Here is a 14899-nt window from a genome sequence, read left to right on the forward strand (position 1 = left end):
TTAAGTGCAAGAGCCGAATAAAAATGTTGGTTCTGAGGTAAGAGTAGCCACATTTTCTTAAAAATTATAATCGGCTCAGAAACAGCGGTTCTAGCGAACTACGAAACTCAGAATTTCCCCTTAGGTTAGCAGACAAGACTCGACTCTTTTGGTGTTGGTGCTTTCTTGTCGCCTTCCTTATGGCTGAAGACTTTTATTATTGTGAAATGAAGATGACATACATGCTGTTCTTTTGTAGCAGGTACTTATTCCATTCACGGTGAGATGAGGGAAACTTATGTCAGTCTATGTGAAGTGTCTTTCCCAGTCCCAAGGACCCAAGAAAATCAAAAAGCCTCACTCAGCCTTTATCAGGCCTTGAACTCTACCTTCTCTAGATCTAGATTTCTAGATCTAATCTAGATCTAGATCTAGATATCTATTAAGCTAAGGCAGGAAGGTCATCTCAAACTGTTGACTGTTGGTCTATTACTATTAGAATAAATTTAGATTCGGTGATCTTGTAGTTCCGTTCGTTAAAGTCCACGATCCATTTGTTTACATCCAGAGAAGAAATCCAGAAGTCTTGAAGACCAAATACTATTTGAATTAGGCTACACAAAGAGCAGGGATGCAACCTATCTGCAAAACATCAAATTAGGATAAAATATTTTTTTAGGTCGGGGGGGGGGGGGGGGGGGGGGGGGGGGGGGGGGCAAGGCGCCCCCCCCCCCCCCCCCTGAAACCCCCCTACTCTTGACTTTAACGAACGAAACTACAAAATCGCCTTAGATTCTACTCCTACGGTATTAGATGTAGATCTAGATCTTTATTATCATATTCCTCTACTCCAGCAGTACTACGGCACGGTCTAGCTAGGTCAAGATCTGGGCAGGGGCCCTATATTGCCTCTATAATGCCTATATATTATATTATACTATAGTATAGTTTGTCTCAGTAAGATTGAACTTTGTTGGGCCCAACAGTGCCAACACTGAACGAAACCAGAAATTCTTTTGAGCGTCGCTGTGCAATGGTCCGCTCTAATGTTATAGTTACTGTTTTGTATTTATCATAGATGATAGATCTATTGGTCTTTTAACCCTATCTGTACGTCGTGTTTTACTGTGGTATCCATACGACGTGGGGAACTCTGCCACCATTTTCCAAAGAGGAAATTTACTCGTTTTATCCAATCCGTACGCTTTGCATCAATAGCATTTTTATTACCAGTCTGTCAAAATGATTTTTTTGAGAAATGCTGAAATGTTCTTTCACGCGGTATAATATTTTTGGCATTTGATGTTTAAATAGAAAGCCTTTAAAAATAACGTCAAAATTTTCCAAGATAATTTTTACACAGAATATGTAAAATACCGGCTTAAAAAAGGTACCAATAGAAAGATAAGTTTATTTCCTATTAGAATAAAAGTAATCAGCTTGGAATTATTTTGCATCCAATCCTTCCATGAAACTCGGAAGTCATGTGACCCCCCACGCAGGGAGCTCTCGGTACGCTACGGTACAGAGCCGACTCGCTTGCCGCGGGGACCGCTGCGGCGCCGGCCTGGTCGACGCTTGGTGTTTTTGTCAAAATAACAACTGATCATCGCGTTTGAGTTAATAAAATACTGATTTGTAATGATCTCAGTCTTGAAAAAAAATTAGAGTCAAGTCCATATATATCTTATTGTGGTTGTACTCTGTTAATGTGGAGATGTTTAGTGCACGTGGTACTCTTTTATTATCTGTCAAACATGGGGTTGCAGCCAGTGACCGACTACAAATTTGATCAAATTTTAAACAACTGCCATTTTCTTAGAAATTGACTGAGAGGTTAAAGAATTGTACCAAAATGCTCAAGGGATTATGCCTTTCATATATATGGAACAGATAAATTTGGCATACAGCTATTTGAAAATTTAGTTTCTGGTACCTACTTCATACCAGCCACTCCTGGACAAAGGCCAGGGTGTTCCAGCTTCAGTGAACCTCTCTCCCCATCCAACCATCCCAACTTATTTGTGAATTTGTTGACTCTTTCGTTGCCTTTCACTCCTGAATGGCTAGGGCAGAAGATCCAGATCACTCTCTCCAGGCATCTTCCTTTGATGAAATAAATTGTTGCTTTCACTCCCGCATGCAGGTGTACTGTTTTTGAGGGTCAAACCACCATATTTTTGGCAACAGAACACATGCTCATGGCCACTTAAAACTTAAACCGTCGCCGATCAATTGTTCGACAGTTGTCAAGAAAAGCATGCCTCCCTGAATCCGAGACTTTTTTCCCCTCAGGGAGCATGCCCACCTGGAATCCCTCAGTGTTTTAAAACCACTAGGAAATACTACTACACCTTAGCTTAGTGTACCACAGCTTCAATTTAAACCATCAAATATATTAAAATCTAGAAATTTGCAACAGAAAATTAATAAATTAGGGTGTAAAGCAAATAAAAATGTACGAGAAAAGTGCTAGATAACACCTGAGCATGAGAAGGGAGTGAAAGTAAAATAATATACCTTTTCATGGTTTTAAGCCTGTCTGTGTGTACAGCGTTCTCCTCTAAATTTTCCACTAAGTGTTCTTGGAGTCTTCACTTGGTAACATTGATGGCGTGCTGATATCTGTTGTTCCTGACCCAGAGCGTGGCCTTGCTTTTATCACTTTTATCTCCATATACATCCTGGATGTTGTCAGTGTGGTGGTTCCAGCTTGTTATTCCATGATTTTGCCATCCACTGTAGCAAGCATTTAAGGCTCAGTCTGCCTTCTCTTCCCTTACAACAGATCCACCTGTGAAGATGACTGTCTCCTTAATCCCATCACTCTTCAATGAGGCTTGCGGTTTCCACATTTGTTGCTCCAACGGGCGATTCATAGCCTGTATCATCCCAGTTGGTCCGATTCATAAAGTAGAATGGAAAGCCCTTCCAAGTCTCACCCAATTAATTGTTGACGAATTGTAGAGTATATATTGGCTTTTAAGTTTTATTGTTTTCTGGTCATAAGTTTACTGTTTTGCTTATTTTGTGATGAATGCGCACCGAAGCATAATTTTTATTATCACTTTTTATTTTTTTAAATATTGTCTATGAGTATTTTTCAAGTACTTACTGTCTCTTAACAATTTTTGTGATCCTTTAATGATTCTTTCATGCATGCTTTATTTTTGCTTTTGTTGTAAGAATCTTTTGTGATTGCTATTTTCACATGGGTAGAGATTTTCCTTTTCCCTTCATAGTCTTGCTTGTTTCTTTTTTTATTTCCAGAGATTGCTGATTAGCTTGAATATGGGAACAGAACTTTGAATTCCAGCTGTGACTACAATAGATTTTTAACCTGAATAGTTTCAACAATTCTGGTTCTGTGACTGATTTATCCCTTCACTTTTTCTGCGCACAGAGTCCTGTTCAAATTTACAATAGTCTAACGATGTTTGCAAGACTTAATGTTCTCCGACAGTATTGCCTTTTGAGTGGAAGAACAGCAAATTTCTTTCAATGGACAAAAGATTCTACCCAGATCAAGTATTTTTTTTCATCAAGTGTTCCTCACAGTACAATTTTTGCCCTGTCCTCTGGTGCAGGCAAGTGTGGAGTAGCAGTCATTCGACTTTCTGGGTCAAAGTCAAGTTATGCTCTGAAGCAGTTATGTGGGAAAGTGACCAAACCAAGGACTGCCAGCCTGTGTAAACTTATGAACCCACAGACACAAGAACTTCTTGATAGAGCACTGGTGCTTTGGTTTCCAGGTGAGTTTGAGTTCTTGTAGTATTGCAGCATTAGAAGATTAGTGCATAAGATGAAAGTGGTTGTTTAGGCTATGCCTGTAATTTAAAATTTGGTTTTGTCCATAAAGTGTTCTCATATCTGCATCTATTGGGAATTGCATGGCTGTGAAGTTCCTACAAAAGCAATTGCAAGTCAAATATATACATGCTCTTTTCTTTACAGCTTTGAATGTGCTAATTATTGTACTGACTCAGCCCCAACTGAAATCATACTCCATTCCTTTTTCCTTTTGGACAAGCACATGTTTTGTGAACTGCAACATGTTCACATTTTTTTCTACTGTTTAGAGAGGTTTGGTGGGTGGTTGGAAGGTGCTCTGGTGTGGTTTGCTCCTTCTTTCCTATCAAACGTCTATCGTCCTTATCTTTCCTCTTTCTTTTTTGTGTTTGTTACTTCCTTGTAACACCACTAATCTTCGACACTTATATGACGTAAAAAACTCTTACGGAGAAAAAAAAAGAGAGAGGTTTGGGATGTACGCTTATGGACTTGCTTTTATCAAGAGAAGAGTAAAGAATTTTTTACTCTGTGAGTGTCAAGGACTTAAATACATTTTGTTGATCTATGTATTAGCCGTGTTGGAAAATTATTAATTACTAAATAAATTGAATTTGTGTCTCACTTCTCTAGTTTCTATCTTATAACTTTTTGTGATTTGCTGAAACTATTTTGTGTCTTGTCATGCAATACGTGTCATTAAGATTCGTTTTTAAAGTTCTTTTTGTAGGCCTATTGTTTAAAATGGTTTTGGGGATTTTCAAATTTTCTAGGGCCAAAAAGTTTCACTGGTGAGGACTGTGCTGAATTGCATATTCATGGAGGACCTGCTGTTGTGTCAGCTGTCTTGACAGCCCTGGGATCTCTTTCTGGTCTCACACCCGCTCTACCTGGAGAGTTCTCAAAAAGGTTTTTATTTCATATGCAGTTCTATGACCCCCTCAGCTGCAACAACTACAAATGAGCAAGGTTAAAGATACTATTGTTATTTTAAAGTATCATAACCTGACATGTTTTTTGATACACAATTGGTCCAGCCAAAGATTAACAGAAAACCTCAAAACATTAATGAACCTTTTACATTATGGCGACATGGACATGTGTGTAAAGATTTTTATGTTTGTCGTCTTGCAGGATCAATCTCACACTCTTTTACGCTGCAACACAACTTGTTTTATATTTCTAGAAATTATCATATTTAACTTGCTAGAGGTATTTTATTTATGTAACTATTGATTTACATTCTGTGCTGTTCCTTTAACTTGTAAACAGATTATAACACAAGTAACTGAAGTGTATGGCAATTATTTATTTTTCAGAGCTTTTGCAAATGGAAAGTTGGATTTGACCGAGGTTGAGGGCCTTGGCGACTTGATTCATGCTGAAACAGAAGCTCAAAGGAAGCAAGCTCTGAGGCAAATGGAAGGGGATTTGAATCAACTTTACACAGGATGGAGGACTGGTTTGATTAAGGTAGACTTCCTTTTTACAAATTGACATATGGAGATTTAGTAAACATTTTCTTGATGAGTGGGGGTAGCGGAGAGGGAAGGAGGGAGATGATCGATTAGATTGCTTTGATTACTTTAACAAATGTCATAGGTGAGAGCCAGTGGTCGGATAACACCTATGTTACTCTTGAGGACTTTAAGGCACTTTCTCTTTCAGCTAAACTACCAGTTGATTTTTACACTATTTTATCCAACTGGAGGTAAAAAAAAATTGCCTTTGAAAGGAGAAAACCTGAGCACTGTTTTGATTCCTCTTATGCAGGTTTCATGGGCATTTAACTTTTTGTCACTTGGTTTAAAATAAGTAAAAAATGTTTTTTGCTATTATGAATATCATTTGAGACTTATCAGTAAAATTTTTAGTAGAAATTATTACAAACTTCTTCTGATTTATTTTATTCTGTACAGAGTCTTGCAAATGTTGAAGCCTTCATTGATTTCAGTGAGGAAGAAAATATTGAAGATGACGTTATAGAATTAGGTATGTTGAATGTTTTTACATCTCTTGAAATGTGCTACTTCGAGATAAAATTTAATGTAAAAATTCTTTGTTACTGTTGTGGCCCTTTTGTGTATCGATGTATTTGTTATTATGAAAGAAAGCATAGTGTTCAAGTTTCGAAGTAGCAGAAAATAGAAATAGAGATTAAATAGAGATAAAGAGACGTCTCGTTTTGAGAAATCCGTGTCCAGTGTTTAAAAGTTCAAGCTTAGCTTGCTTCAGTGTGTTTTTGAAGATTGGAGTTTAGAAGAGCTTGCTATGAAAACATCAGCAAATCTGAATCAGTTGACTCACTGGAGAGCAAAGCTTCAAGTAAATCTTACGGAGCTGAAAGAGACTGAAAACTCAGAAGCTCAGGTTTTGTACCCTGATGCCTCCACTCCAATATCTTTGATACATGGATTGGATACAGCGTAAAACCATTGGTGGAATATCCACACTCTTGAACCAGGGAGATGGGTTAATCTAGCAAAATTAGCCTTTTTATGTTGGATAACATGTGTACATTTTGTGCAGAATTAAACTAGGTGTTATTAAATGTAGAAATTTAGAAAGCCAGTTTTTCTATTTAAAAAATTACACTTCTGTTTTTTGCAAGTATTGATGGCTTTTTAAAAAACAATTTAATTTATTCTTTTGTGTTAAAAAATCATCTTTTCAGTGACAACATCTGTGATGAAGATCCAAACAGAGATGGAAGCACATCTAAGAGACAGTCGTAAAGGAGAGAGACTTCGAGATGGTGTCCATGCTGTCATTCTGGGGGAGCCCAATGTTGGAAAAAGCAGCCTGCTCAATTTCCTGTGTAAGTTACATTGCAGCACTCAGTTGAAACTGAAATGCTACATCCGTGTATAAATTTATTCATGGAACAATGCACCTCAAATATCAGTTCACTTATTTGCTTGTAGAAGTCCTGAAATCTGTGAACATTGGTTGTACTGTATCAAGCACCCAGCATCTGATCTCAGATCTTTTAGATTTAACTAGAACATCAGTTTAGGATGATACATTTGTATATATAGTATCATTAAAGAATTGCAAGGGGCACTGGGAAATAATGTCCAAGTTAAGCTTGATATTGCACAATGTGTTGTTGTGCTGCAGGAATAAGTTAATATTAGAACAAATGCAAAAAATACTGTCTCATCCAAAAATGGAAAATAATAGTCCATACAGATTTATAATGCCTTTGAAGAAGAAGAATATGGGATGACCTGATAAAGGAGAAACTTTACACGATAGAAATACTATATCTATTCGATATATAAATCTATTATATTGTATTTCTATACTAATAGCATATGCACGTACATGACTCATAAAGATCAATTGCATTGTTAGTTAAGGTTAAAGAACTTCTGCTCTTCTGCCAACAAGGCCTTGTGAGGAAGCGCTGGGGGGATAAAGTACAATTTCACACCATGTCTGTTACAGGCCAGAGACCTGCTGCCATTGTGTCTCCTCTGGCAGGAACAACGCGAGATGTGGTGGAGACAGCTCTTAACATTGCAGGGTACCCTGTCCTCATCAGTGACACTGCTGGACTACGAGAGTCATGTGACGTTATAGAAAAAGAAGGTATCTCCAGAGCTCTGGACAGGTTTGTTTGTAATTTTATTTCCAATGATTATCTTCTTTTGAGGGGTTATTTTAGGATGAGAAGCGAGACTATCACAGAACAAGTTGGCTCAACTCCATACTTCCAATTTATAGATAAACAACAAAGGGAATAATTTGGACATCTGTTTAAACTACCACCAGACAATATAACAATGAGAGCACCAGAGAGATCAGATCGTAAGAGAGGAAGAAGCAGGCCAAGGAAAAGATAGATAGAGGGTAGGGATGGGCAGGTACCGGTACTCAGTACCGGAACTCCCGGTTCTACCGAAGGAGGTGTCAGTACCGACACCTGGCCTCCAGTACCGGCACGCTCAGAGAGTAAGAACGTATAGGCTGACACCTATGGTTTTTTAACCGGGCCACAAGAAGTGTGCGTGCTGTGTGTAGGCCTAGGCCTTGGCCTAGCAGCTGTGACGTCAGATGCACACAACGCAGCTGGTGACCTTGATACATGACTTCAGATTCAAAATTGACAATCAAAAACGAAGTTTGCTTAAATTTAAATATGGCATCAAATCAAATTCTCTGCGGGGTGCAGGCGTGGCTGATCATCGTGTGAGACGCAAGACGCGAAGTCTGTGATGCCACCCCCTGATGTCACTCCCTATACCGGCACCGGTGCCGGTACTGGCCGTTCTCGGCACCGAGATCTCGGCACAAAGTGTCGACACAGGGTTTCGCCGGGACTCATCATCATCATCAATGCCTTTCACCCCTGGCAGGGTATAGGCCACATACAAGCTCCTTCCATTTATCTCTGTCCTGAGCCTTCCTTCCAAGCTCGTTCCAAGTGAGCTTCATTTCTCTCATGTCCCTTTCCACGCATCTCCTCCATGTATCCCGTGGCCTACCCCTGCCTCGTGCTCCTTGTGGGTTCCACTACAGTGACTGTCTTGTGATGTTTCCGCTGGGCTTTCTTAAGGTGTGTCCCATCCATCGCCACTTTCTTAGTCCTATTTCTACTTCTATATCCTTTTGTCCTGTCCTTTCCCACAGCTCTTCATTTCTTATTCTATCCTGCCACTTTATTCTTAGAATACTCCTCATACATCTGTTGATGAAAGTCTGGACTTTATTCAGTACTGTTTTCGTTGTCTTCCAAGTTTCGCAGCGGTAGAGGAGCACAGACTTGACGTTGGTGTTAAAGAGTCTTTCGCCGGGACTGCCCAACATTAATAGAGGGGGTCAGAGAACAACATAACTAAACAACAGGCGATATAGCAAACAAGAGGAAGACTTTGTTTCTTCCCTCGACTCCACAAAAATTTAACTGTCTCATTTTGTTCAAAAAGTACTGTGTACTGGCAGTGTACTGTGAAAGGTAGTGAGGAGTGTATTTTTTTTAACCAAATATCTTTTCACATTTGGCAAGAGATATCGGTGTCCAGTTTTACTGTTCATCATGACAGCTAATTTTTTCTCTATAATTTATAATGAAATGAGAAATTCTATCTTTTTTAAACTGGGGTGTCAGGAGGAATTCCATTTAGTTTAATTCAATTGACTAGTATTGGTTGAGATTTTCAAATTTATTATTTAGACAGATCAGTGTAAATTCTTTCTCTTGGGCTAGTAGATTTCAGCTGTGCTCAACCGTCGGTTCTTCGTCCTTCAGACATATTAGTAGGTACCAGAAACTAAATTTTCAAAGTTGCTGTATGCCAAATTTATCTGTTCCATTTGAAAGGCCTATGTCCCGTGAGCATTTTGGTACCATCCTTTAACCTCTCAGTCAATTTTAAAGAAAAAGGTAGTTATTTAAAATTTGATCAAATTTGTTAAAGTTGCTCTCTGGCTGCAACCCCATGTTTGACAGATAATAAAAGAGTACCAAGTGCACTAAACATCTCCACATTAACAGAGTACAATCACTATAACATATATATGGAGCCTAATTTTTTTCAAGACTGTGAGATCATTACAAATCAGTATTTTATCGCCTTAAACACGATGATTTGTCGTTATTTCAACAAAAACACTGAGCGTTGACCCGGCCGGAGCCACACCGGCGCCACACCGGCCCACGCAGCGAGCGAGACGGCTGTATACTGTAGTGTACCGAGCATTTCCCTGTCCTCATGGTTTTAGGCACCCCACATAATTTAGCCAAATTTGATCATTTTTTTCATAATTTCTGATTATTTTCCTTTATCATTCTTTGTTAAAATTAACAGAATCGCATAATTTCACATTTTTGGGCTCAGTTCGCATAATTTCAGAATTTTTCTTGCATAAAACGACGGGGACAGATTTCCTGCGTGTGGGGGTCACATGCTTTCCGACTTTCGCGGAAGGATTGATGAAAAATAATTCCAAGTCGATTACTTTTATTCTAATAGGAAATGAACTGATCTTTCTATTAGTACTTATTTGAGTCGGTATTTTAAATATTTCGTGTAAAAAGATCTTTAAAATTGTTGACGATATTTTTAAAGGCTTTCTATTTAAATGCCAAAGGCCAAAAATACACCACAAGAAAGCCCGTTCAAAGCTATACTCTGCCAATGAAAAGACGGCATTTAATTATCAATCTCTCCCCGAAGCATTTGAATGCACGCATGTCAATTTTTTAACTGGCCCACCACGCATTCCGACTGCGAGGGGCTTCGCTTTCCTCGGCAATTCTCCAGCTCCCAATAATCGGACATATAAACAACTTACACCATTGTAATGAGGAAAAGCTGAATTTTTACAAGGTTTACGGCATTTTGTCTTTTATAATGAAAGAGCAAAGAAACAGATCTGAATTACCCTGATTTCACCGATACCACGCGTTCGGAAGGCCCCGAGTGCCCACGAGGCCGTGTTTACGCTACCTAATATTAAGCAGCAATATACCATTTTTTGGAAGTCCTTTTGTTTATTTGTACTGACCAGAGTTTCTTATATTTTGGGTCGGGAACAATTTTCAATTTTGACCTGGCTTGCGGGCAAAGCAGGTCTTCTTTTCTTCAACTTTCAATCGTCAAGTTATTATTAACATGCACAAAGGGCATTAGCGGTGTCCCTGTCTTTATTGAAAAAGACAGGAACTCATTTCCACTAAGCCAGGGATTTGGATTAAAGAATATCCACTAACCACACTTGTTTGTCCCAGGAATTGAACCAGTTACTCTGACATGAAGGCAAGAATCTTATCTCCCCCCCCCCCCCCCCCCAACACCCCAACCACCCCCTCACCTTAATCCCCAAGCAATAGTAATAACTATGTGAAGACATGAAGATCTACGCTCTGTTGTTGCACATGAAAAGCTGTTCAGATGATTTTTCTAGTTTCTGTCAGCAGACTGTCGTATTCCACACACATAGTGATAGTTGCACTTGCTCTTCTCTCTCTGTTTCACCATTTTGCCTTTAAAGAAGAGACTCCATGTATGTGCTGAGATTTTGAAAAAGGTTATATTAAGCAAGAAAATTTGTGTCAGTGTTTTTTTTTCTACCAGACTTTAAATATTGTTTGATTTTGGACAATGTCACAGTGGACCTGCTATATGACATTATGCTCCAGAATCTTTCTTAGTGTTTCCATATAATTTGTTTCCCTCATATCCACAGAGCAGAGAAGGCCGACTTGAAGATTCTTGTCCTGGATTTTGAAGTTCATGGAGCAAATCTGTCTAATGTTGACTTTCCGACTTTTTTGTCATCTTACCTGTCTGACATGAGGTTGTATCAGAATAACTTTCGTGAAGCAGACTCTGTCCATGACTCCCCATCAAACAGCGATCAGTCACTGTCTTTCGATCAAGTACCAGAAGATTCATGGGAGGTGTTGGTTGTTGTGAACAAAAGTGATCTGGCAAGAGTTTCTGACTTAAAGCAGGTATCTCAGCATGCTTCAGGGTCAGTGTGCTTTGTCTCGTGCAAGACAGGTCAAGGCCTTGACAGATTTCTTCATGTGCTCGCTGGCAGGATAAAAGATCTGTGAGTATTTGTGTCTTGTTGTTGATTACTTCTCTGAACTTTGTAGTTTGAAAAGGTACACGTTTATAAACTGTCGAAATTGTCTAAGATGGCCATAAGGGTTGGGGCGCACAGACGAATAGGTTCGTTACTCGCGGACACAGTCAGAACCTCAAGACATTTTGTTTTTTGGGGTCTGCTCCACAATTTTATTTACTCAAGGTGCGGGCGAATAGATGAACTCTAGCAGACAAGATACTCAACCCATTGTTTTAAGTCCCTCGTGGTGCTGTAGGAAGTGAGAGGCTGATGACATATCACTGTGTGAACCACACTGTGTGTTTTCTAATTTGTGTCAAAGGGGAAATTTTAAAAATTGCCAAAGGCAATACATAACTATGATGACACAAATGCGAACACTAAGACATTCAGAATTTCTTTTTTCTGTGATTTTATATACACTTCATGCTTATGTTTGAATTGAAAGCAATGAGGAAACTATTAAAATAATTTTATGTTCCGTAAATTACTTTTCAGAGTTTTTTTTCATTTTGTGTCATCATGGTTTTTGTTCGAAAGATGTTAGATATTTTGCAGAGGTTCATTGTAAAATGTGTATTAAGTGGCATTTTTTCATCATTAACATGCATTGTGAGTCAAACTGAATCTTCTGAATCGTTCTTTGGCCTAATTTTCATAAAAGAAATTAAGATATGAAAACGGAAAGTTTTTCATTTCTTTCGAACATAACTATGATAACACAAATGTAAACTCAACAGCATTCAAAATTTCTTGTTTCTCTGATCTTCACCATTTTATATGCTCTTCATGCTTATGTTTGAAAATAAAAGCAGTAAGAATACTGTTTAAATAATTTTGTATGTACAAATTCTTAAAAAATTGTCTGAAAAAATTTGACTTGTCGCTACGTGACACCGGTTACGCAGCTTAGCATGCAGTCTGTAGGTCTGTAAATACATGTTTTTGTAGGAGAAGATATACATGAATAGAAAAATTCAAGTAAAAACAAAATATTAAAAACTTTATCATCAACCCTCTGTGCTACATTTTAGGTATCCAACTATTGGCAAAAGCTGTACAAGTCCTTATAATCCTTAGGAATCAACACAAAATTGTAGAGATATCACCCAAGCATGCATTTATGCAAGAATTTCACAAATTTAGCTGAATACCTTTCACTGAAGGGCCTTCTTATTATTTCAGTCTCCATGTTGTTCACCCGTACTTAGCGACAACAAAACAATGATTTTTGCAAGAATTTCACGCAATTTCGATTGATTTTGGTGCTCAGAGATTGAGGTCAGGTTTGTTTACAAGCTCTACTTCCTTTCGACAACTTAAAAAGTAGGAACTATGTTAAAAAGTGCACATTCGTTTTGGATTTTGTCGAATGGACGGAATCGGTTAATACCAACTGTGATTGGAAATACAGTCCGTGCCGGCTATAAGCACGCCGGCCTTAAGCACGCTAAACGGCTCTTACCAAATTTTTGCTATATAAATTACACGCCTCTAAGCACGGTAACTTCGGCTTCAAGCACTCTTCATTTACAAGGCAGTCAATATTTTCATGATGACCCATCGAAGTTCGAACACAGTTTACACCGCAAAAGTGGAGTGTGTTAAGAGAAACACAAAGAATGCAAGTGATGGACACACACACTCGCACGGGCGGAGAGGAAGGCAGAGAGATGCACACAGCCGTTCGCGCGGACATAGGATCTAGCCTAGGCCTAGGGCAAAGCTACACACGATCAAAAAAAAAAAAAGAAAGAGAGTCGGGGAGATGAGAAAGGGAGGCTGGCTGCGATTTCACCTTTGACCCTCGCTACCCATTAATCCTGGTTGTGTATCACGCGCGAGGTGGGATGAAGGCGGTGGTATGAGTAGCACAGCGGGCAGTAGCACAGCGGGCAGTGGTACGCACAGGCAGTGTGTTACAGTAGGCCTAATGTGCTGTATCGTGACTGGCCGTCTAAATTAAGTTTTCATTTCCCATTCGACCACAAAACAAAAACAAACAAGCGAACAAAAACTACCATGGCGGGTGTCTAAATAACAGTGCACACTTTTGTGGGACCGCTATAGGCCTACTTACAAACTAAGGGAAATAGCACGGGGAATTTTCTACATGAAAATCTCTGGATTATGTCTACTTCGCACTTAAGCACGCTTCGGCTTTAAGCACGCTTAAGCTTTCTCCCGATGACCGTGCTTAAAGCCGGCATGGACTGTACTGGAGCAGACTGTGACTCTGAGTCGACTCACAAACTGACATCGTCTTTCGAGTTTTATGTAGACTCTTTCATATTTCATGCTTTTTTTTACTGACAAGTGGCAGTGTTCTACAACCAAAGAAGCAAAGAAGGAATTTTGCTCAGTGTTTTTTTATGAGTCCCTTGTTGCATGTTCTTTCCTTTCATTTTTTGTTCCTCCCTTATGATATGGGGAAAAGCAAGATATTGTTTGGACCATAGTCTTCTTTATGATCATACATGTAAGGTGAAGTTTCTTTTTAAAATTTGTTTTGACATTGAAATTGGAAAATTCGCCTTGTCATTGTGCAGAGGTAAGCCCAGAAGATGCTCACTTCTGTGCTTGACAAGACAATATTTCTTTCTTTTTTCAGTGAGAGTGGGTTTTTTGGTCACCATTTATCTTTATTTTCTCTTTTTAAGGTATTGTTAGCTCAATAAATTTGACTTTGCTTGTCTTTGTCAAAACATGTGAACTCTTACTAGACATTACAACTGTCATTTATTCAATTAATCCATGCTTTTAAGGTTTGGTATCCATTGCTGAAATTTTTCAGAAGAAAAACGTGGCTGATAATAAATAATAATAACTAATACCTATATTAAAAGAATTTTTAGAAATACTTACAGCTCTACTGTATGCATTAAATATATATTATATTTGTTTGCTGTGGAGAGATTTTACTGGATACAAGTTTAGCTTAATTGACTCCACTGTAATACATTTTTTTAAAACTTGTGTGCTGAAATGACTGCAATGGTATCCCTGTTTTTCTAGGTGTGGGGACCCTCTGACGAGCAGCTCCAGCCTCACCCAGACACGACACAGACATCATCTGAGCAGATGTAAACAGCACCTTGAGGATTTCCATAATCTCCTGAGCTATGATGTTGTGATAGCAGCAGAGAAACTGCGGAGAGCCACTCGAGAATTGGCCTTGATCACAGGGGCTGTGTCCACTGAAGATGTGCTTGATGTGATATTCAGAGATTTTTGTATAGGGAAATAAATGTATTTATTTATCAGTCCTGAAAATTACTTCAAGTTTTTTTCCGTTCAAGATGAAGGATTATTTGGCACCAGTGATACTAACCAATCAGAATAGAATCAAATGTAAGTGGCGCAGAGTAAAGCTACATGTCTTCCACTAAGATCCGGTTTCTTTTTCGTCTTCATTCTTTCTTTTTTAGTGTTTTTATAACAGTAATTGTCAGAAACGTCATCTTTCTGTTTTTACGCATGGTTCGGGGGGCTCTCGTGGCCTAGAGGTTAAGGTGTTGGCCTCTCATTCAAAGGTCCCGGGTTCGATTCC

General features: G+C 38.8%; 1 protein-coding gene across 3 annotated transcripts; it reads left to right on the forward strand.

The window, feature by feature from the left end:
- The first annotated feature begins 65 nt into the window (after positions 1–65).
- On the forward strand, positions 66–14622 carry LOC101861274 (tRNA modification GTPase GTPBP3, mitochondrial). 3 transcript variants are annotated; one of them, XM_035969243.1, is made up of 9 exons: positions 66–241; positions 3250–3731; positions 4542–4677; positions 5088–5241; positions 5688–5760; positions 6443–6586; positions 7219–7384; positions 10963–11331; positions 14365–14622. In XM_035969243.1, exons 2-9 carry the CDS (start codon positions 3413–3415, stop codon positions 14594–14596), a joined length of 1593 nt encoding a protein of 530 aa, XP_035825136.1. In that variant the 5' UTR covers positions 66–241; positions 3250–3412; the 3' UTR covers positions 14597–14622. The 3 variants fall into 3 exon arrangements, with proteins under 3 accessions (XP_035825136.1, XP_005096541.1, XP_035825137.1); XM_005096484.3 differs by having other exon boundaries at positions 80–259; XM_035969244.1 differs by having other exon boundaries at positions 85–124.
- Positions 14623–14899: the final 277 nt, after the last annotated feature.

Source organism: Aplysia californica, unplaced genomic scaffold (assembly GCF_000002075.1).
Source record: "Aplysia californica isolate F4 #8 unplaced genomic scaffold, AplCal3.0 scaffold00130, whole genome shotgun sequence".
Taxonomy (NCBI): domain Eukaryota; kingdom Metazoa; phylum Mollusca; class Gastropoda; order Aplysiida; family Aplysiidae; genus Aplysia; species Aplysia californica.

Bases quoted from the DNA above. Each gene is read 5' to 3' on its own strand.
- LOC101861274 (XM_035969243.1), top strand. From the start codon at position 3,413: ATGTTTGCAAGACTTAATGTTCTCCGACAGTATTGCCTTTTGAGTGGA. The intron at 4,678-5,087 runs GTTTTTATTTCA...TTTATTTTTCAG, and splicing joins CCTGGAGAGTTCTCAAAAAG to AGCTTTTGCAAATGGAAAGT. The intron at 5,242-5,687 runs GTAGACTTCCTT...TATTCTGTACAG, and splicing joins GGAGGACTGGTTTGATTAAG to AGTCTTGCAAATGTTGAAGC.